This window comes from Mobula hypostoma, chromosome 8 (genome assembly GCF_963921235.1).
Source record: "Mobula hypostoma chromosome 8, sMobHyp1.1, whole genome shotgun sequence".
Classification (NCBI taxonomy): domain Eukaryota; kingdom Metazoa; phylum Chordata; class Chondrichthyes; order Myliobatiformes; family Myliobatidae; genus Mobula; species Mobula hypostoma.
Genome location: NC_086104.1, coordinates 42,021,410 through 42,044,510, shown reverse-complemented (window position 1 = coordinate 42,044,510; position 23,101 = coordinate 42,021,410). Strand labels below are relative to the sequence as shown.

Genomic DNA, 23,101 nt, shown 5'->3' with positions numbered 1-23,101 from the left:
GCTTCCTTTATCACTCTATCTAGTTGTGTGGCCTCTTTCACAGACCTCAAAATCCTTCTGTAACTTATTGCTCCTAAGGGTCCTGCCACTTACTGTATATTTTCCACTATCTCCCAAGCTAAACTCTGTCTGACAATTCTTTGCTCACATCTCCAACTATTTGAATACCCCACTGAAAACTTGGACAGCCTTCCTCGCTATACACAACTCCACCAATTTTTGTGTCAACCACCAACTTACTAGTCAGTCGATGATCCACCTCCAATCAGAATAACATCCCTCCATCATGGCCCTCTGTCTTCTGGAGCATTGTGAACTCACTGCCAAGTTACCATTGATAGACAGCATGCATCTTCATCTTCCAGGTCAGACTTAGCTACAAATTATGCCCATTGGCAACGAATTATATGAGCTGCACAGACTAAGCGGACTAGTAAATCCCATGATCTTGCTGAATAATTCACATTAAACAATGAACCTTGGGAGTAACAGTAAATTTTCCTGTGACCGACTCTGCTCATGACTTCAGTTCACATCTTAACCGGTAGCTAATACAGGTTTAAGTACCCTTATGCGAAATGCCTGGGGTTTGGAATTTGGATTTTTGAATGTATAATGAGATAGCTTGGGATGGCCATCCTTTCCGACTGTGAATTTATGTGCTGCTGGTAAACAGACTTTGCCTTACGCTTGTTCAGTGTCATTAATATAACGAAAATATAACGTGTGAAGGGTAACAAAAGCAGAACGGCAGCATCAGAAGAATACCTGAATCAGCTGTTCAACGACAGCAAACAACAGCAAGCTTTCAGTCTCCACCTACCATAATGCCGTGTTCTGATTAAAAGGTTATAGTACAGTGTATTTGTATTTACTTTTAAAAATGTTTTATGTAAGGTACAAAACAATTAGCTTTATTGTAGACCTGTTCTGGCGCAAGAATTTCGTGATCAGCAGACGCTTTAAAAATTTGGCGCCGCGCCTTTTCTTAAATTTCTGCAACAAGCCTGCTTTCACAATTGACAATTACTTTTAATTGACAGTTCACTTTGGTAGATCTTTGCTTGTTTTAGGATCAGCACACCGTTAAGCGGCACCTGACGCTACTCATCAAGATCTTCCTTTTTCGTTTTATGCAGCGTTTTCCTATTTTTCACCAACTTCTGTTCATTATACATGAGGTTACTTTTCAGACCTGTCTGTCGCCTGGGAACCTTCCCGGCGCCTTGTGGAATTTTCCATTTATGGCGTCATGTCAGCGCTCAAAAAATCAGATCTCGGAGGTTTTTAGATTCTGGAATTTCGGATAAGAGGTACTCAACCTGTATTATAGTGGGAAATATATGGGCATACAAATGGAGCAATAGCCCACGGACACCACCAACTGCAATCTCTAGATTTCTGATAAACATATTTCAATATAGTTTCTCTTCACTTAATGTATTTTGGTAGATTCATGTTATACAGTAAAAATTAATGTGTTCATTGTGATAGCTGGAAATAGCATCGGTACTGTGATTACCAGTAATAATTTTCTATCAGGAATTTTCTAGAGCCAATCACCAAAGCTACTGCAAGGTTAATGCAAGTAGTGGTGGGGGTCAGTCAGTTCCACTAAACGAACAAAATGATCGCTCTGTCCGAGGTCAAAGTATAAGTCAATTTGCACAAAGCATTTCTATAATGAAAAAAAAACATTCACAATAAACATAGCATTGCTCGGAGCGCGCTGATCCGCGCCATTTTAAAGGCGAATGAGATCCCCGAGAGCCGAGCTGTCCCCGAATTCCACTCCAGCAGTTTGAAAGCTTCAATTTGTAATAATTGTTTCAACATAGCATACATGTCTGGAACTAATAGATTTCTCCTGAAATTCGCCAGTGAAGTCAGGATGATGATGTTCGCATCAAGATCAGACCGCCAGCATTCAGCAGCAGGTTAAACGAATCTCGGACCCGAGCTCCCTCTTACCTTACGCATGCGGTCGAAACGGACTCGGGCTGAACTCGGTAAGCCGCCCAACACTCCGAAGGCACGATCACACATTGTTTCAGGAAGTATCACATCCTCTCAACACTTAAAACGAAACTGACTGTAAAAGGAGAGACAAGACCACGGTCTACCTCTGGATTTTGAGTTGGCTTTTTTAACTTTCGCCTTTTAACTGTACATAAAGCCACAGTATTACCATCTGTCAATAAATCATACTTGCATTACCGTCAAATGTTGCCATTATGGATCTTGAAGCCGCATATTCAAATGAGCCACGAACTGCGCGTCGTGTTAATATTCCTTCCCTCCGTTAGAGAGGCACGCAAAGCACGGCCACTAATGAAGAACACAAATGTAATCTGAATTAGGTGGTTTCCACTATTAATTTGCATGTGCATTTATAATAGAACCAAGTCGATTAAGAGGCTCCACTAAGAGCTGCTTCCGTTGTCCAATCACAAACTCACTCCGCCTGAAGGAGGTTCTTGCAAATACTTATTTATATGGAGAACATAAAATACCACAGGAAACCAGTAACTATTTGCGTTTACAGAGCACTTAATGTGGAAAATTAAATCCAATCGTACTTCATGGAATCATGGACACCCAGGCAAAGAAGGAAAAATTAAAAAGAATCAATAGCTTGATTAGAGTTGAATTTCATGGAGGCTCCTTAAGAGGGAGACGATTTGCATGTAGAGTAGGAGTTTTAGAGTTGGGGAATGGGTAGCTGAAGTTTCAGAATGAATTAATTTATATAAATAACATTGCTGAAGGAACTGGCTGCAACACTTCAGCTCTTTTAACTTGTAAATGCACCTTATGCTAAATGTTAACCTTGTGAAATTAATATTATTTTGTGTAATGTTGGTCTATGTGTTGTGCACCTTGGTCTGGAGGGACGTTGTTTTGTTTGGCTGCATACATTTATATAGCTAGCCGGTAGAGTGGCATCTGCACCTGACCTTGAGGCGAGTGGGGCCGGGTTCATGTCCAGCTGGCGCCCTGCACATTTTCTATCCATGCTGGGTTGACCATTGAGCTAGTGACTCAGCCTCGTAAAAAATAGACAACAATGCTGAAGAAACAACAAGGTTGTCACCTGACACACCTCAAGGTGTGGTAAGGAACAATGACAACAATCGTGTATCAGGTGGAATGACAATAAACTTGAAGTTGAACTTGAACAACATTTGCTCGATGGCATGTTTGTAAGAGTCTTGTTGCTGGAAATTTGAAACAAAATCATAAAATTTTGGAAACACTCAGCAGGTCAGAAAAAAGAATGATGTTTGACTTTTAATATTAACTTCTTTTCTATTTCCACCTGCAGAATGGTTCCAGCATTTTCTGTTTTTGACTATCACAGTGAGGAGTTTTGTGTGAAACTTCCTTTTTCTTTCTGTCATGTTCCTGGTATTTGCATTTCAATTTCATTCCAGTTCAGTTTATATAATTTTTGTTATTTTGTTCCTTTATTTGAAATAGAAGTGGCTTTGTGGGCAGAGTGATTTTTATACTTCCTGGTCCCACTTTACTGACAGCAACCACTGCAGACAACACAGTGAGGATGGGGTGCTGAGATGAGGCTATTGTAAAGCGGGAACAAAATGAACAAGGAGTGCCTCTGCTGTAGAGGGTCATAATATATCGGAAAGCAAGAGGAAAAGTGGATGAGAGCGGCTAGCGTAAGTTTATGCAATCTTGCACCTGCATCTCGGTCTTTGGCAATCCTGTGTGGAAGCAAAGCAAAGGGAGGAAGGTGACCAAGAGAAGGAAAATTTGACTACGAGGACTAGGAAGTGATTGTGTGAGACAACAGGCAGCATTGACGACACAGAAGAGAAATGTAGGAATGGGTTTAATGGACTGTCACAGTCAGATTGCATTCATTAGATTCATTGGTATTGTTGCTTGTAAGGCAAATAACATGTAGATTTTATCATTTTCTGAGAAAAGAGTAGAATTTTATTGTCAATGCTCAAGACAATGAGATTATAGTGCTACTCCAGTACATGCAAAACAGATATTTGCAATGCAGTATAGCTTAAGTTTAAAAAAATCCCATATTTACATGTAATATGTGACTTTGATAGTCCATGACACTGAATGGCAATTGGCAAGCCAGAGTGTAGCATTATTCAGCTGCATAACAGCCCTCGGGAAGAAGCTGTTTTTCAGTCTGTCTTGGCTAAGAGGTTTCTGTATCTACTACCACATGGCAGGAGATTGAAAGGACAGTGTCTGGGATGCAATGGGTCTTTAATGATGTTAAAGAATTCACCCTGTAGTTTGAGAAAAAGCTAAAGTCAGATGTATCAGTATACCAGTGAGGCAAAAGGAATTCAAAGGTTTAAAGGTTCACTTTATTGTCAAAGTATGCATGTACAATACCACTCTGATATTCGTCTTCTCCAGATAGTCATGGCATACAGAAAAACCATGGGGGTTCCCGAAAGAAAAGACATCAGGCCCCTCTGTGTGGGGAAAAAAAAGAAACAAAACTCACAAAACCTAAACCCCCACCCCCCTCTCTCACAAAAAAACTAACAGTTCGTCCAATGGAAATCAGCAGCTAGAACATCAAACTGCAGACCCCCAACCCCCTTCCTTAGAAAAAAAAGCTATAATAACATCAAACCCAAATCCTCTCCCTCACAAAAAAAGAACTGCGACAATAGCATCAAACCCCTTAACCCCTCTCTCACACACACACGTAAACTAACAGGCCACCCACACAGAAAAACACCAACAATAACATCAGACCCCAAATCCCCAACCCATCCCTTGCACAAAAGGTAACATATCACCCATCTGCCTGTTGGCAATAAGAAAGAAAACACAGAAAACTGAAGGTGACCAATATAAACTACATGGATCTCAGTATTTGGAAAACTTCCTCTCAACGACATTGAAGAGAGCAGCCACACAAACTCAGACCTTCTGTGAAAAGCGACCTCCATGCCGGGTGCAAACAACACTGACCCGGCTACCGACCGACAGCAACCCTGCTGACTCGATGGGCCAAATTGGCCTAAATCTGCTCCTATATCTTATGGATTTATAATGTGCTGAACTAGTAACTAAATGTCTGCATACACAACGTCAATACAGTATCCCTCTATCCTCTGCACATTCAGGTACTTATCTAAGAGTTTCTTAAAGGTCTCCATGAATCTGCCTGCACCAGAACTCCTGGCAACACATTCTAGGCAACCCCCCCCCCCCACTGTGCTTTCAAAGCAAAATGAGTCCCATACATTTCCTTTCACACTATCATCTTAAATGTACGTCTTTCCCTCTCATCTAAAATGCATGATCTCTATTTCAACCCTGGGGTAAAAAGATACCAGCTTTCTACTCTGTCTATTTCTTTTCTCATAATCTTATAAGCACCTGTCGTGTCTCCCTCCCTCTCACCTTCTGCTGCATCAGAAAAACCAGCCCAACTTTGTCCATCCTTTTCTTACAACACATACCCTCTAATTCAGGCTGCATTTTCTGTACCCTCTTCCAAGTCTTCACTTCTCTTGTAGTCCTGAGTTGTCTTTAGTCCTTCAATCTTAGCTGTGACAATCTGTGTTGATCCCAAGTGCCTCGTTTGACATGGGGCCAGAAAAAAAGGGACTCTGGGCTAATGATCATATATGCTTGGTGAAAGAAGTAGGTTCTAATCAGTGGTTTAGCACTAGTAATGAAGAGGTTAGGTGAAGGAATTTTAGGTTTGAAGGCCTTGCAGCTGAATTTCAAGTATTTTTGCACAAAATTTATAGTATTCAGTGTTAAACCAAATCACCAAAATGATAAAATGTTGTAGATATAGGGAAGCTCTGAAGATAAGGGCTCTTAACAAGCTATTTGTACCTGCCCAGAGTGTACAGGGAGCAGTAGTCCTACCCAACCTCCATCTACACCCCCATAAGGTTGTCCTTAACTAAACTTTGCCACAAGCTGCAGCAACAACTGCAAACTTAGAGCAGAATAAAGATTACCTTGGTGGTGAATGTCAAGGTGACTGCGGCAGAGCTGAAACAACACTTTTACTGCATAGGGTAGTCAGGAACAAGAGAAATGTGACATGAAACTCTTTTGAACATAGTTTTAGGTTGGTATGTATTAAGGCACATATGTTAAAAACTAAAAAAAAATCTTATGTTCTACCTGGGTAGTTTACAGCCCAATGGTATGAACATTGAATTTTCAAGCTTCATATAATCCACATGCCTTATGCTCCTTTCTCTCTCCATCTGTGAGCCAGCCACCTCACCTTGCCCTTCCTCCCACAACTAGTTTCATCTGACAATCATCCATATATCTCACATTGCCCTTGCCCAACTCTTACCTGCTTTCTCTATCACCAGCTCACTGGTTTCCAGCATTTGCACCTCTTATTTCCAGTTATCAACTTCCAGCCTTTGTCCCTACCTCCACTCTTCCTCTCCCTACTGGTTCTACCTGGCACCTCCCCCCCCCCCCCATACTTTTTCTATCTTTCCTTATCTGTCTCTACCCATCACCCTCCAACTACTGTATGCTGGCTCCATCTATCCATAATTTCCCACCTCACCAGCCTGCATCTATCACGTGCCAACCCCTGCTTCATCCGTCTCTCTCACTTCTGTTCTATCTCCCTTCTGAACTTTCAGTCCTGATGCAGTCTCGACAATCCTGTTGACTCCACATAAGTTGTTTGACACTGATTCTTCCAGCAGTTTCTTTCTTTTCCCTTCAGAATACACTATTTTTGTCTCCACCTTTCATGCTCTTTTGCTAAGATGGTAGACCACAGTCCAAGATGCTCATGTTTGTTTGCGCAAACTGTTCCAGGTGCGCAGGAAAATCATGCTGTATTCCAAAACTGAAAGGATTTCCACTCTCTGAACCTCCGAATGGTGTGTGATCAGTACTTCATGTTAATTAATGCCTAGTAGCAGTCTGTCTTTATCAATTACAACTGAGGCACTACAGCACGCTGAAGGAAGTCTATTCAACAAGATATCTATAACAAAGACACCATCCATAAAATAGGAACAACACCTACTTGTATTCAAGTGCTGATATCATGAATCAGTTTTTCTCCCGCACCGGCCACTCGGGAAGAGCTTAATGATACACAGCAGAGGAGATGTTAAGGTTTATGGTGACCTGCTTTAATTGTGAAATATTGTCATTGTGAGAGTGCATCTAGTGTTCAGTTGAGGACGAGTAAGAGACATAGAGATAATCTGGACAGCCACAATCTTCCTATGTCTGTGATTAACTCCACTAGTTTAGAATCATCCTGATGCACTTTATGCGTTTAAGAGATTTTCTACAGAGGGTCAGGACGTTAGTTGTGGGATTTTAAGATGAGGGATGGTGGCAAGTTGGATATTAGGATTTCAAAGATGATTTTGAGATACTGGATTTGGGAGACGTGTTGATCAAAGGAAAAGAGGACATCTTTTATACCAAGGCAAATTACAAACGTTTGTACTTAAATCTCTATCACTGACTCCTAGCCCTAGAATCTCTCAGCCAAAAACCTTTTGTTACAACAAAGTTTTACCTCTGCTATGTGGACTTGAATTCCCACAGACAATTGAAAACCAGCTAAGATATATCCAGAGGCTTTTTGTGTTGTCTGATGTTCCTGCAGGTTCCCGATACCTACTTGGTGCTAACAGTGAGAGAAGATGGAAAGAAAATTGCTGACTTCACAATCATTGTAGTATTAATTTTATTAGCAGAACTATATTCGTAATTTACTTTCTTGGCATTGTCACTTCAAAATGCATTCACTGCCATCTATTCAATCTGCCTTTTTACTTTACAGGTCCCCATTGTTCCCTTGTATTAAGAATCTCAGTTTAGCTCCATTCATAAACTTTTCGCAGTCTTTTGATTGTTGTATATGGAAAATTTGATGGAATATTCTGATAAAAGGTCATCAAAATAAAATACTGACTGACTCTCTGCACTGCCTGACATAAGACAAGTTCACATTCTAACCAGTCTTGAATGTTTTACCAGGATTCTACTACTGCATTTATAAGCTCTCTTTAAGATCTTTAGTTTTGATTTTTAATACTGTACCCCAACTCCCAACACTATCAAACCCTTCTACTTATAATGCACTTTATCAGTTCATTTCTTGCATTCCCAGAGAAAAAAGCCTTTCCCAATAGATACAAACTGTCAGTTTGGGTCTGTTTCTTATAGAGGTGATGATCACAACCATGTTTTGGTCCATAATTGCAATTTTTAAAAATGCCATTAATATTTTCCTAAGACTGGCTGTCTTTTGCTTCTCAGAATGCATTTTCATGCAACTCTAAAAACTTAAAATCACTAGTTGCAGGTTCTTGAAGCCTTTTGTGTTGGATCTGTAGGAATGGCAATAAGCAGTTATAAACACAAGAAATTCTGCAGATGCTTTAAGTCCAGATCAACGCATATTTTGGGATGAGATTCACCATCAGAACTGGAAAGGAATGGGGTAGAAGCCAAAATAAGCAGTCCCAGCATTTTAAGACCCAGAAATGTGTAAATTTTGGATGTGATCAGATTGTTTGCATTGATTTACCAAAAACTACTGTTAAGTTCTCAGCAATTTGAGCAGCAATTATGAACAGAATTTCACATTGATGATGCACCTACAAAATAGAAAATTATAAGCAAAGTAGATTTTTTTTTACTTCTTCGCTTATACCTTTGTGCTAGTATAATGCAGAATACAAGAACAAGGTGAAGGATCATGAGGAATAGATGTGCTGAATGGATACAATTGAGTACCCCTTATTTGGAATTCCAAAATCCCTTTTTATTTTTGAGTACTGACATGTCACAAATGGAAAATTCAACAACGCACTGCAAAGGTTCCCAGGCTATGTGCAGGCCTCTGCACACCACAGATAGTTCCAAGGTGACCTCACTTATAATGAACAGAAGTTAATCTCCATATTGTATTGAAAGGAAGTATTTGTAAGCATTGGAGTAAATGTATGCTGCTTAATGGTACACTGATCATGAAACAGGCAAAAATCTATTACAACAAACTGAAAATCAAAGGTTAATTTATAAATATCAGCAAGATAAAGCATCTGCTGAGCACAAAGCAGCAGGAGGAATTCAGATAGTCGCTGACGAAAATTTAACACCAGAACAAGACTATAATACTGATCATTTTTAATACCTTACACAAAACTCCAAAAAAGTAGTAAAATACAAATACCGTGCAATGTAACCTTTTAATCAAAACACGACATTGTAGGTGGAGACTGAAAACCAGTTGTTCAGTAGCTGATTAAGGTATTCTCCTGATACCGCAGTGCTATTTTTGTTACCCTGCACACATTATATTAAAGGTATGTAATAATTTTTACTGTTAAGTTTAGATGTGTGATGAGCAAGTATAAGACAAAGACTGCTTACTGGCAGCACATAAACTCAAAGTTGTTAATGATGCCAATCCCAAGCTATCTCATCATATATTCCAAAATCTCAAACACTTCAGATAAGCAGTACTCAACCAGTACATATTACGTGAAGACTCTAGACCAAAATGGCCCATTTAAAAAGTTTTCCAATCCATGTTCAAAATTGGCCAGTCTTAAAGGAAAACAACAGAAATTAAAATGGTTTTCTCAGCAATATTTAATAAGCTGCTATCAACAGAATTACAGTTTTGTCACACTCCAGGAAGAGCCCTTTAATAACAGCATTTTTCTTGTCACACCATTGGAACAAATCTTCATAAAATACAAAAAAAAATTCCAGATAGAGGTTTATTACAGCAAAGAAGCTAGTGCACAATTTATTACACTAAAAATACTACTTGAAATGCATGCAAAATGTACTGACTAAACAGATAAATAAGGAAGCTCTGACTGTACATGCACAAATAGTACAAATCCTATAAACTGAAAGCTAAAACTAAATTAAAACAAACCCATGTCAATATATACAGTAAACTAAAGAACGTTGAGGTTTTATAGGTTCTTTGTGCTATCTTCTAAATCAAATTACAGTATAATTTTATTTTAGTATTTTCAAACATCTTACACTGAAAAATAAACAAGTGTTAATGCATATTAATAGTCTCAAGCCATTTTTAATAAAAGGTAACTATTTGGAAAAACTGCCCCATACCCTCCCCTCATTTATTTCCCTGCAAGACTCAATCTACACTTGAGTCTCCTTCAGTTGGGAATGCATGATCTTTTTAGCTATGATCATCTTCTCCCGCAGGCATACAGAGGCACATTTTTATTAGGGTAAGGCAATTGTGCCTAGGCTTTCTTGGCAATCTTCCCTTCTGAAGTATCCTGCTGTAGTTTATGGTTCAGCCTAACAGCCAGATTAATAACTGGCAAAGTTCAAAGATGTATCACAGCATCTGTTGACACTCTTGTAACTCAGATACACAATCTATTGGCTTGGCATAGCTGTTTGAGGACTTATTATCAAAAACAATGATGATAGATTAATTTGATAACATGATGAATGGACCATTACTGATTCTTATGTCAGTGTGAATTGGATTCACTACATGTATTATTTTCAGTTAAAAATTAATTAAAAAAATATCATGAATTTAAAATATTTGTATGCTACAAACAATGCAGTAAATGCTGCAGTTCTGTACCTATTAAGCTTATAAATTGATATTTTTAAAAAAATAGGAGAAATGGCAAAATATTAATGAGATGAAACATAGTTAATTTTATTGGAATTCGAATTATGTAAGTTTTCTGGAGTTTAATCTTAAAGCAAGTGCACCTCTTTGGTATCAAAACCAAATTAATAATTTTACAAAGTTCAGTTTAAATCATGATTAATTTCAATCTAATCAGATGGTGTTTGAACAAAATTAAGGACACTTCCTTCGGTCTAAGGTTTTGATTAATATAACCAGAAGTTTAATGCTGTTGAATTCAAAAAACTTTAACCATAAAAAAATACAATGTCAAAAAGATTGCATTTTGTACAATGCAATCTTAAAGGGTTCATGATGTTTTCACCTTCATTAAATGAACACTATTTTCAAAGATAATAAATTAATATAGGGCAAAAGAAAACAAACCTCTTGATGCATCAAATTCCATAAATAACTGTCCTAGAAACATTTTTGTAAGTTCTTTAAACCTACTGGCCTTTTTTCCTTTACAAAATGCTATGTACACATATATAATAAACAAACTAATTCAAATGTTTGTGTTGTTAAGAGTTCAATTCATCAAAATGAAGAACTTGGGAAATGTAGAGGACACTGAGAAACCATTAGATAGTGTTAAATATTCTTCTTGGGTGATGAATTTGGGATTATGTGAAGCATCTTGAGTTAAACCAAGCCATTTTTTAAAAATCAGGTCAATGCAAGGATGAAGATTGTGATTCAGATTGAATTCCAATCAATGATGGAGGTTGCTGTAGTACTGGCCTAGGATTCAAACGGGGTGGAATAGGGTTATTTGGGCGAATTAATGGTGGTGGAGGCTGATTAAGGGTTGGTCTTGGCTGTAGAAAACGAGTTTGTTGCTGGAGAGGAGGTGGTTGACGATGAAGAGCAGGAGCTGCAGGAAGCACTGGTCGAAGCAGTGGAGGAGGCTGATTTAAAGTAGCCACACATGTAACAGCTACAGTAACAGGTGTTGGAGGCGCTGGAGCAGAGACAGGAGGTGATGGGATCTGCAAAAGAAAGGGTAATTATTCGTATCTCATAGCAAAGCATCGCCATTTCAGTCAGTTTCAAATTTAGCACAAATGAATGTCTACAATTTCAAAACACAGTACAGGTGTCCCCCGCTTTTCGAACGTTCGCTTTACAAAACCTCACTGTTACGAAAGACCTACATTAGTACCCTATTTTCGCTTTCAGAAGGTGTTTTCACTGTTACGAAAAAAAAACAGCGCCCGATAAAAAATCAGCACGTGAAAAAAATCAGCGCAAAATAAAAGGCAGCGCGCCCCGAGCAGCCGCTCTGCCCCGGATTGGGAACTGCTTTGCTTAAACACGAACCTGTGAGCAGCCGTTTGCAAGATGAGTTCTATGGTATCGGAAAAGCCTGAAAGAGCTCGTAAGGGTGTTACACTTACAATAAAACTAGACATAATTAAGCGTTTTGATCGTGGTGAACGAAGTAAGGACAACATGAGATTGGCTTGTGGAAGCTGACGAAGATGATGTTGAAGAGGTTTTGGCATCCCATCACCAAGAACTGACAGATGAAGAGCTGATGCAATTGGAAGAAAAAAGGCTAACAGATCGAAACCGAATGAGTAATGATAAAGTATGACTTTAATTTTGAAAGGGTACATCGGTTTAGGGGATATTTGCAGGATGGTTTGAGTCCTTATTAAAGAACTGTGTGATAGAAAAATACTCGAGGGTCAGCAGTCAAGCAAGCCTTCCACATCAGCCACAGCAGACGACAAACCTCGACCTTCGACATCGAGGCGGGCAGAGATAGGAGAAGATGAGCTGCCTGCTCTAATGGAAACAGGCGACGAGATGACACCCCAGTGTCCCACCACCCCAACCCCCAGGCCACGGACAGATACCGATTCGCAGAGAATGCAAAGGTAGCCGGGAGGCACACAGCACATCTTTAAGAAAAACGCCGGAATAAACATGCTAATTAATTAGGTGCCGCCCCACACATAATTGTCAGCCCAGATCAGAGACGACGCAATCGGAAATCGGCACTGATCTGGGCCGACAATTACAGGCGGCACCTAATTAATTAGCATGTTTGTTCCCGCTTTTTTCTTAAAGATGTGCTGTGTACCTCCCGGCTACCGCTGGACCCTTGCGTTTTTCACGGCAATGTATCGTTCAGCGGCCTGGAGGGTGGGGGGCCACTGCACTACCCAAACTCCAACGACTCAGTCTAACACACCATCATCAGTGTGCTCGGCGCTGTCCCAATTCTGATGTGATACCACACTGTACATACATCATTTCTACTTTATATAGGCTGTGTATTTTTACATGTTATTTGGTATGATTTGGCAGCTTCAGAGCTTAAAGGTTACTGGAGAGTGCTTGCACGTGTTTTTGCCAACAGCGTTTGCGTGAGATTTCTGCCGACGACGCTTGCGTGAGATTTTCACTCCGGAGAACAGTTCAGTAATGATTGTGTAAAAGTATCTCTACTTTATGTAGGCTGTGTATTTATATCATTCCTGCTTTTACTATATGTTACTGTTATTTTAGGTTTTATGTGTTATTTGGCACGATTTGGTAGGTTATTTTTGGGTCTGTGAACGCTCACAAAATTTTCCTATATAAATAAATGGTAATTGCTTCTTCACTTTACGACATTTCAGCTTACGAACCATTTCAAAGGAACGCTCTACGTTCGGATGGCGGGGGAAACCTGCAAAAGTATTTTGTAAAGCAAAGATGCTTTAAAAGTAATTTAAAAAGTTTCTAAATATCAAAAAAAAACTACAAAGAGCAGTAAACAATAAAAAACTAAGTCAACTCAATATTTGGTGCAACCTTTAAAACTGCATCAATTCTCTTAGGTACACTGTCATGCAGTTTTATATGAAAGTTAGCTGGTAGGTTGTTCCAAGTATCTTGCAGGACTTGCCACAATTCCACTGTAGACTTTAGCTGCCTTGCTTGCTTCTGTTTCTCCAGGTAATCCCAGAGAGCCTCAATGATGTTGAGATCAGGGCTCTGTGGAGGCCACACCATCTCTTACAGAACTCCTTGTTCTTCATTTCACTGAAGAGAGTTCCTTTTGACCTTAGCTGTGTGTTTGGGGTCATTTAACTACATTTTACTGGAGCACCATTGAAAGCATCCTGACAAGCTGCATCACCATCTGGTATGGGAGCTATCGAGCATCGAACCGGAAGTCCCTACAAAGGACTGTGAGAACAGCTGCGAGTATCTTTGATTAGGAATAGTCATCATGGCTTTGTCAAAGGCAGGTCACGCCTTACGAAGCTCATTGAGTTTTTGGAGGATGTGACTAAACACATCGATGAAGGAAGAGCAGTAGACATAGTGTATATGAATTTCGGCAAGGCATTTGATAAGGTACCTCGTGCAAGGCTTATTGAGAAAGTAAGGAGGCATGGGATCCAAGTGGACATTGCTTTGTGGATCCAGAACTGGCTTGCCCACAGAAGGCAAAGAGTGGTTGTAGACGGGTCATATTCTGCATGGAGCTCGGTGTGCCTCAGGGATCTATTCTGGGATGCCCTACTTTTTATAAATGACCTGGATGAGGAAGTGGAGGGATGGGCTAGTAAATTTGCTGATGATGCAAAGGTTGGGGGTGTTGTGGACAGTGTGGAGGGCTGTCAGAGGTTACAGCAGGACATTGATAGGATGCAAAACTGGGCTGAGAAGTGGCAGATGGAGTTCAACCCAGATAAGTGTGAGGTGTTTCATTTTGGTAGGTCAAATATGATTGCAGAATATAGTATTAACAGCAAGACTCTCGGCAGTGTGGAGGATCAGAGGGATCTTGGGGTCCAAGTCCAATAGGACACTGAAAAGCTGCTGCACAGGTTGACTCTGTGATTAAGAAAACATATGGTGCATTGGCCTTCATCAGGATTGAATTTAGGAGCAGAGAGGTATATAGGTCCCTGGTCAGACCCCACTTGGAGTACTGTGCTCAGTTCTGGTTGCCTCACTACAGGGAGGATGTGGAAACCATAGGAAGGGTGCAGAGGAGATTTACAAGGATGTTGCCTGGATTGGGGAGCATGTCTTATGAGAATAGGTTGAGTGAACTCGGGCCTTTTCTCCTTGGAGCGATGGAGGATGAGAGGTAACCTGTCAGAGGTGCATGAAATGATCGTGTGGATAGTCAGAGGCCTATTCCCAGGGCTGAAATGTCTAGCACAAAGTTTTATTTATGCATAGAGTGGTGGCTGCGTGGAATGGGCTGCTGGTGAGGAGAGGCCTACCCGTTTCCTCAACACTACCTGCCCCTCCACCAATCTTTTGTATCATCTGCAAACTTAGCAACAAAGCCATCTATTCCATCAACTAAATCACTGAACTACAGCATAAAAAGAAGCGGTCCCAACACCGATCCCTGTGAAACACCACTATTCCCACTTGCTACATCCTACCAATCAGCCAATGCTCTAACAATGTTAGTAACTTTCCTGTAATACCACGAGCTCTTAACTTGGTAAGCAGCCAAGAAGGGTCAGAGCCGTCTCTATTTCCTGAGGAGAATGAGGTTCTTTAACATCTGCCGGACGATGCTGAGGATGTTCTACGAGTCTGTGGTGGCCAGTGCTATCATGTTTGCTGTTGTGTGCTGGGGCAGCAGGCTGAGGGTAGCAGACACCAACAGAATCAACAAACTCATTTGTAAGGCCAGTGATGTTGTGGGGATGGAACTGGACTCTCTCACGGTGGTGTCTGAAAAGAGGATGCTGTCTAAGTTGCATGCCATCTTGGACCATGTCTCCCATCTACTACATAATGTACAGGGTGGGCACAGGAGTATGTTCAGCCAGAGACTCATTCCACCGAGATGCAACACAGAGCGTCATAGGAAGTCATTCCTGCCTGTGGCCATCAAACTTTACAACTCCTCCCTTGGAGGGTCAGACACCCTGAGCCAATAGGCTGGTCCTGGACTTATTTCATAATTTACTGGCATAATTTACATATTACTATTTAACTATTTATGGTTTTATTACTATTATTTATGGTGCAACTGTAACGAAAACCAATTTCCCCCGGGATCAATAAAGTATGACTATGACTATGTGTGGCACCTTGTCAAAAGCCTTCTGAAAGTCCAAATATACAATATCCACTGCATCTCCTTCATCTATTCTACATGTAATTGCCTCAAAGAATTCCAAGTTTCTTCAGACAAAATATTCCCTTAAGGAAACCATGCCAGAATCCAATGAATTTTGAAAGCTCATTGCTAATGCCTCCACAATCTGTACCACTACCTCTTTCAGAACCCTAGGGTGCAGTTCATCTGGTCCAGGCGACTTATGTATGCATAGGTCTTTCAGCTTTTTGAGTACCTTCTCTCTTGTAACAGTAACTGCAATCACATCTCTTCCTTCACACACATCTGGCACAGTGAAGACTGATGCAAAATACTCATTTAGTTCATCTGCCGTCCCTTTGTCCCGTTATTATTTCTCCAGCCTCATTTTCTAACAATCCTATATCCACTCTCATCTTTTTTTTTACATATTTGAAAAAGCTTCTACTATCCTCTTGGATATTATTTGCTAGCCTGCTTTCATATTTCATCCTTTTTCTTCTAATGATTCTTTTCGTTGCTCTCTGTAGGTTTTTAAAAGCTTCCCAATCCTCTATCTTCCCATTAATTTTTGCTTTGTTCTACGCCCTGTCTTTTGTTTTTTCATTTGCTTTGACTTCCCTTGTCAGCCATTTAAGTATTTCTTTGTTTTTGGAATATATCTGTCCTGCACCTTCCTTATTTTTCCCAGAAACTCACCCCATTGCTGCTCTGCTGTCATCCCTGCCAGCAGCTCCTTCCAATTTACTTTTGCCAACTTCTCTCTCATACCACTGCAATTTCCTTTACTCCACCGAAATGTTGCTCCATCAGACTTTACTTTCGCCCTTTCAAATTTCAAGTTGAAATCAATCATTTTGAGATCAGTGGCCACTAAGGGCTCTTTAACCACAAGCTCCTCTATTACCTCCAGTTCATTACCTAACAGCCAATCCAGTATAGCTGATCCCCTAGACGGCTTAACGACAAACTGCTCTAAAAAGCCATCTCATAGGTATTCAACAAATTCAGTCTCTTGAGACCCATTACCACCTGAATTTCCCTAATCAACATGCATGTTAAAATCTCCCATGACTATCATAACATTGCCCTTTTGACAGGCCTTTTCTATTTCCTGTTGTAATCTGTGGTTCACATCCCAGCTACTGTTGAGAGGCCTGTATATAACTGCCATCAGGGTCGTTTTACCCTTGCAGTTTTTCAACTCAACCCACAGGGATTCAACATCTTTTAATCTTATGTCACATCTTTCTAATGATTTGATGCAATTCTTTACCAGCAGAGCCACACCAATCCCTCTGCCTACCTTCCTATCCCTCCAATACAACATGTAACCTTGGACTTCCAGTTCCCAACTACACCATCTTTTAGCCATGATTCAGTGATGGCCACAACATCATGCCTGATAATCTGTAATAGTGCAACAAGATCATCTACCTTGTTTCTGATACCATGTGCATTGAGATATATCACTTTGAGTGCTGTATTTGCTACCGTTTTTGGTTTTGCATCCCTAAAGCACCGATACTCACTGTGCTGGCTGCAATTTTGGCCTATCATCTGCCTGCTCTTCCTGACAGTCTGACTGCACGCTATCTTTGCTTTTTTACCAACCATCCTATCCCAAGTCCCTTCATTCTGGTTCTCACTCCCCTGCCAAATTAGTTTAAACCCTCCCCAACAGCACTAACAAACCTGCCCACGAGAATATTGGTCCCCCTTTGGTTCAGGTGCAACCTGTTCCTTTTGTACAGGTCATACCTTCCCCAGAAGAGATCCTAGCGATCCAAGAACCTGAAGCCCTGCCCCCTGCACCAGCTTCAAAGCCACACATCTATCTGCCAAATCATCCTATTTCTATCGTCACTAGCACGTGGCATGGGTAGCAATTCAGATATTACTATCCTGGAGATCCTGTCTTCTCCCATTTGATTCCTTTCTCCAGCACTGTGTCTCTTTCACTAATCAACTTCCCAGCTCTTTGCTTCACCCCTCCCACTCCCAGTTTCAAAATACAAAATATTCTCTATAACATCTGGCCTTTTGTAAAAGGAATGTTTGTAAATCTAAAATTTGCTCTTTTCTACTGACACACTAATACAGAAGGCAAAAAAACCCCATCTAAAACAACATTTTAATAAAAAATCTATGGTACCCAAGACTTTAGCACAGTACTGTATATTAAGTAGTTCTAGTGCTTCATCATAACTAAACTATAAGAAACTCGTACTCCATCTTCACTGGTTCTAAAATATAATGAAGCATGGTGACAGAGTTATATTTAAGGAGGCAGAGGAAGAAAAAGTGAAAAGAACATATTTAGTTCCATGCACAAAAAGGAATCAAAAGTTTGACGAAATTGCAGTTCTTTGTATGATTATTACTGACACTGCTTAATATTATTTACAAACAGCTGCATCACTGGCAAGGCTAACTATTGTCTTCCCTTCTTAATTGCTCCTTAAACAGCCACTTTCTAAATGTTACAATGTGCATTGTCTGCTATTTGTGTACAATTCATTTTATAATTTTTTTAATTCTTTCAAGCAAATGTGGACTTTAAATTGAGCAGTATTTAATTACCCTTGAAAAGGTGGCATTGAGCTGTTTTGTTGAACCGTTGCAGACCTTGAGGAGTGGGTATAACCAAAATACTGTTAAGGATTTGGCATGTTCCCATCGACCCTTACCAATTTTTATCAATGTACCATTAAAGCATCCAATCTGAGTGCACAACAGCTTGGTATAGCAACTGCTCTACCCATGACCACAAGAAATTGTACACACGTGGACACAGTTGGTAAAAGCAGCCAGCAAAATAAAAGACACCAGCTCTCCCATTGGGCAGTAGATACAAAATCCTGAAAGCACGTATCACCAGGCTCAAGGACAGTTTCTATCCCACTGTTACAACACTATGGAATGGGTATGATGTTGGGACTCCTGACCTCACAATCTACCTCATTATGATTTTATGCTTTGGTGTTTACCTGCACTGCAGTTTCTCTGCAGCTGTTACACTTTATTCTTCAGTGTTATTGTTTTACCTTATTCTACTAGAAATGATTTGATCTATATGAACAGTATGCAATACAAGCTTTTCACTGCATCTTGGTAAATACGGCAATAATAAATTAATTCTAAGGAAGGTGTTCCAAAATATCCACAAAGTAACAGTGAAGGAACAGTGATGCATTTCCAAGTCAGGATGGTGAATGGATTGAAGAGCAACTCCAAAATGGTTGTGGAGTTGCCATGCTTTTACTGCCCTTGTCTTTCTAATTAGTGGAGGTCACGGGTTTGGAAGATGCTCTCCAAAGAGCTAACACTTCAAAAACCCAAAGCTAAAAGTTTAACAGATCTCACTGCAAACACACACTAACTGCTTCGTTATCTGAGGAACTGCACATGGTAAAGAATATAGGCTATTATTTCTAACACAAAGAGAGGTCATTGGGTGAAGAGGCTGTAGAAGCAAGGACCATGGCCATCATCCTGAGGAAGTCCTGTAATGTTCTGTGACTATGACAATTATCTTCCAAATAACAACCATTGTGCTAGGTACGTCTTCAGACAGAAAAGAGTTTTTCCCATGATTCTCTTAAACTTCAGTTTTACCAAGCCTCATTAACACTGTGCATGATCAAAATACTGCCTGGATAACTGTAAAAGCCAAGGCACTCCCACACTACCTTTAAAGGGTTAGGGTCATATGGGTCTTCTGTTTGAGGTCCCCATTTTAAAAGCTCAGTCTGAGTTTAAGCACTTGGTACAAAAGTTTTCAGAATCCTAGGGCATTTTATACATAATATACCAGTTCCCAAAGGAATCTTTCTAGCAGTTTTGTATTGGGGGGGGGAGGGGAAACAAAAATGTAATGGCCTATGGACTGCGAAACAGCTTCTGAGAGATTAGTTTTAAATGTAGAAACTTTCCCTATAACAATGAATGCCTTATTGAGATTTCAATTTACTAGTCTTCCAGCTTGTAGCAATAAGGGCCTACATTACAAATCTCCAAAGATGGGCTTTGTTTTTATAGTTGGAGGCTAATTCAACTAGACACCTCATTAACCACATGGGTAACAACAGTCAGGAACTAGGCAAGGCAGGAAGAGTCACAGAACTTTACAGCACAGAAACCGGCCTTTTGGCAGAGACTAGATGGGCCAAACCATTAATCTGTCTAGTCCCATTGACCTGAACTCTGACCATAGCATTCCGTACCCCGCTCATCCATGTACCTATCCAAATTACTCTTAAATGTTGAAATCAACTCTAGCATTCACCACTTGTGCTGGCAGCTTGTTCCTTATCTCACCACCCTCAGAGTAGAGAATTTCCCCTTCATGCTTCCCTTAAACATTTCACTTTTCACCATCAACCTCTAGATGTAGTCTCACCCAACCTCAGTGGATTAAGCCTGCTTACCCTATCTATACCCCTCATAATTTTGTATACCTGTATCAAATCTCACCTCAATCTTATATGTTCTATGGAATAAAATCCTAATCTATTCAACCTTTCCCTGCAGTCCTCAAGTTCCAACAACATCCTTGTAAATTTTCTCTGCACACTTTCAATCTTATTTACATCTTTCCTATCAAGGTTGGTAATCAAAACTGCACACAATTCTCCAAATTAAGCCTCACTAACATCTTATACAATTTCAACATAGCATCCCAACTCCTGTACTCAATACATTGACTTCCAAAGGCCAGTGTGACAAAAGCTTTCTTTACACCTATTTGTGACACCACTTTCGAGAAATTATGGATCTGTATCCCCAGATCCCTCTGTTCTACTACACTCCACAGTGCCCTACTGCTCATCATGCAAGACCCCCAATTTTTCTTGCCCTAAGGGAGTTCAAACAGACCGAACTTGTCTCGACTTCCTCAGGACAACCAGCCCTTCTCTCACAAGGCCCTCAGATAAGTAATGGTAGTAAAACAAGTCGGAATCTAAGCAGGCCTTCACTGATTATGCTGAAAACTATTATCAGTACGTAATGTGCATTCCAAACGCGACAGCAGTCATGCAAGTAATGAGATACAGGTATAGCCTCTAATCGGATTACTTTAACTTCTTCAGCAAAGGAGGACTAAATTGTGACCACTAATCTTCAAAATAAAAGACAACCAATAAGAACAGTTACATTATTTTCCTCTCTTTTAAAAGGCTCAATTATTTATTTCTCTATATTGATCGATAATGTCATTAACCTTTCAATATCATAAAGGTATATAAAATAGTATTTGTCTGGGATTGATGAAAATTTGGTGTTGGAAAATACAGAAGCTCTTGGATATATTTGACAGTTAAAATGGGAATACACTCAGTGGTCACTTTATTAGGTACCTCCTCTACCCAATAAAGAGGCCACTGAGAGTACGTTTGTGATCTTATGCTGCTGTAGCCCATCCACTTCAAGATTGGACACGTTGTGCATTCAGAGATGCTCTTCTGCACACTATTGTTGAAAAGCATGGTTATTCCTGTCTTCTTGAACCAGTCTGGCCATACTCCTATTACCATTCTCATTAACAAGGCAATTTAGCCACAGAACTCCCCACTCTCCGGATGTTTTTTTTTGTTTTTGCACCATTCTCTGTAAACTCTAGAGACTGTAGTGCACGTAAGTTCCAGGAGGTCAGCAGTTTCTGAGATACTCAAACCACTCTGTCTGGCACCAACAATAATTCCGCAATAAAAGTCGGTCATTTCTTCCCTATTCTGATGTTTGGTTTGGACACCAACTGAACGTCTTAACAATGTCTGCATGCTTTTATACAGTGGTCCCCAACCTCCGGGCCGCAGACCGATACATTGCCATGAAGAATGCGGCGGTAGCCCGGGCGCACCCGGCACATCTTTAAGAAAAAAGCCTAAATAAACAAGCTAATTAATTAGGTGCCGCCCGGCACATAAATGTCAGCCCAAATCAGAGGCGACGCAATTGGCAATCGCCTCTGATCTGGGCCGACATTTACGTGCTGGGCAGCACGTAATTAAATAGCTTGTTTATTTCGGCTTTCTTCTTAAAGATGTGCTGCATGCATCCCGGCTACCACTGCACCCCTGCATGCTTCGTGGATCGGTATCGGTCTGCAGCCCAGAGGTTGGGGGCCACTGCTTTTATACACCAAGATGCTACCATGTGATTGGTGATTTGATATTTTCATGAGCAGGTATACCTAATAAAGTGGGCAATGAGTGTATTTTAACATATGCGTGTGATTTATTCTAAAAAATTCTGTGCACAAAACTTATATTTTTTTGTTTACTTTCTTTACATTGGGTGTTAATTTTAGGCTATTAGATTATTAGATTTACCCTTTGTGGATGATTTATATCAATTCTAGTCTTCAAAAACTACTGATTATTTTTTGTGATTATTCCAAAGCAAGCATTGGTGCCAAAAGGATCCTGCAACATATTTAAACTTGTTTCTAATTTCTAAGTAAAACAGTTGATAAAACGGTAAAGATGTTAAAAAACACTACCTCTTCTTCTACATCTGGACTTTTAGATGCAAGAGAATTCAAAGCAGGCTTTCTTTCCTCTCCTGGTGTAGTTGAAACTCCATTTGATTCTTGGGTTCCTTGCTCCGCTTCCCATTCCTGTAAGACCTCTTCAAGATTAAAACGACGTCTGTAGTTAACAAAAAAATTCTTCACTTGGCCGACGGTTTTGTTTCCAATTACATCTGCGATAGCTTGGAAATCCTTCCCATATTTACGGACACCTGCAAGTAACACAATGTAAACTCTTCTCCCAATTGTTAAGCATTAAAAGGGGAAATTATTGTTAAAAATCACAACATTAATCTCAGAAATTATAGAGGGAATAGTGGGTGAAGTTAAGGAAAAAGTAGACATTTTTATACAGATTTTGTATCTATACAAGTATATTCAGGCAGATAATCATTGGAACAAATTGTTTCAGTAGCTAAAAGATAATATTCAATAAATTAAGAATCTATAATTTTGAAAGTGAAGTATTTTCATATGCCAAAATAATTTAAAGTGGTCGGAATTAAATAACATCATTAACATGTGTAAATTATGTAGAAAATTGTTAATATATTTATAATCTTGAGAACTTTTTAAAATACTAGTCCCAGCATTAATGAAACTGAAAGAGTAAGAGTCTAAAAACTCAAACACAAGGAAATCTGCAGATGCTGGAATTTCAAGCAACACACATAAAAGTTGCTGGTGAACGCAGCAGGCCAGGCAGCATCTCTAGGAAGAGGCACAGTCAACGTTTCGGGCCGTGACCCTTCATCAGAGTAAGAGTCTGTCCACTTCAAGCTAAGAGACTATCACTGTAAGCAATTCAACCTATTATAGTTAA

At 40.0% G+C, this 23,101-nt stretch overlaps 2 protein-coding genes across 7 annotated transcripts in view; both read right to left on the bottom strand.

Moving 5' to 3' along the window:
- Positions 1 to 2,869, bottom strand: part of LOC134350494 (TNF receptor-associated factor 5-like) — a 39,637-nt gene extending 36,768 nt beyond the window's left edge. The window contains exons 1-2 of one of the 2 annotated variants that reach the window (XM_063055725.1): positions 2,218 to 2,868; positions 1,972 to 2,092 (exon numbers count right to left, since the gene is read on the bottom strand). Coding sequence is in view for 1 of the 2 variants with exons in the window: in XM_063055724.1 (XP_062911794.1) it covers positions 2,218 to 2,233 (16 nt within the window). In the remaining variant the exon portion in view is untranslated. Of the gene's footprint in view, positions 1 to 1,971; positions 2,093 to 2,217 lie in introns of both variants that reach the window. The other variant, XM_063055724.1, reaches the window with a different exon arrangement.
- Positions 2,870 to 8,818: 5,949 nt separating this feature from the next.
- The window catches only part of rcor3 (REST corepressor 3), a 78,835-nt gene continuing 64,552 nt past the window's right edge, over positions 8,819 to 23,101 (bottom strand). For 2 of the 5 annotated variants that reach the window (XM_063055722.1, XM_063055723.1), the window contains exons 11-12: positions 22,249 to 22,490; positions 8,822 to 11,661 (exon numbers count right to left, since the gene is read on the bottom strand). In XM_063055722.1, coding sequence (XP_062911792.1) covers positions 11,344 to 11,661; positions 22,249 to 22,490 — 560 coding nt within the window. In that variant the 3' untranslated portion in view covers positions 8,822 to 11,343. Of the gene's footprint in view, positions 11,662 to 22,248; positions 22,491 to 23,101 lie in introns of all 5 variants that reach the window. The other 3 variants (XM_063055720.1, XM_063055719.1, XM_063055721.1) reach the window with 3 other exon arrangements.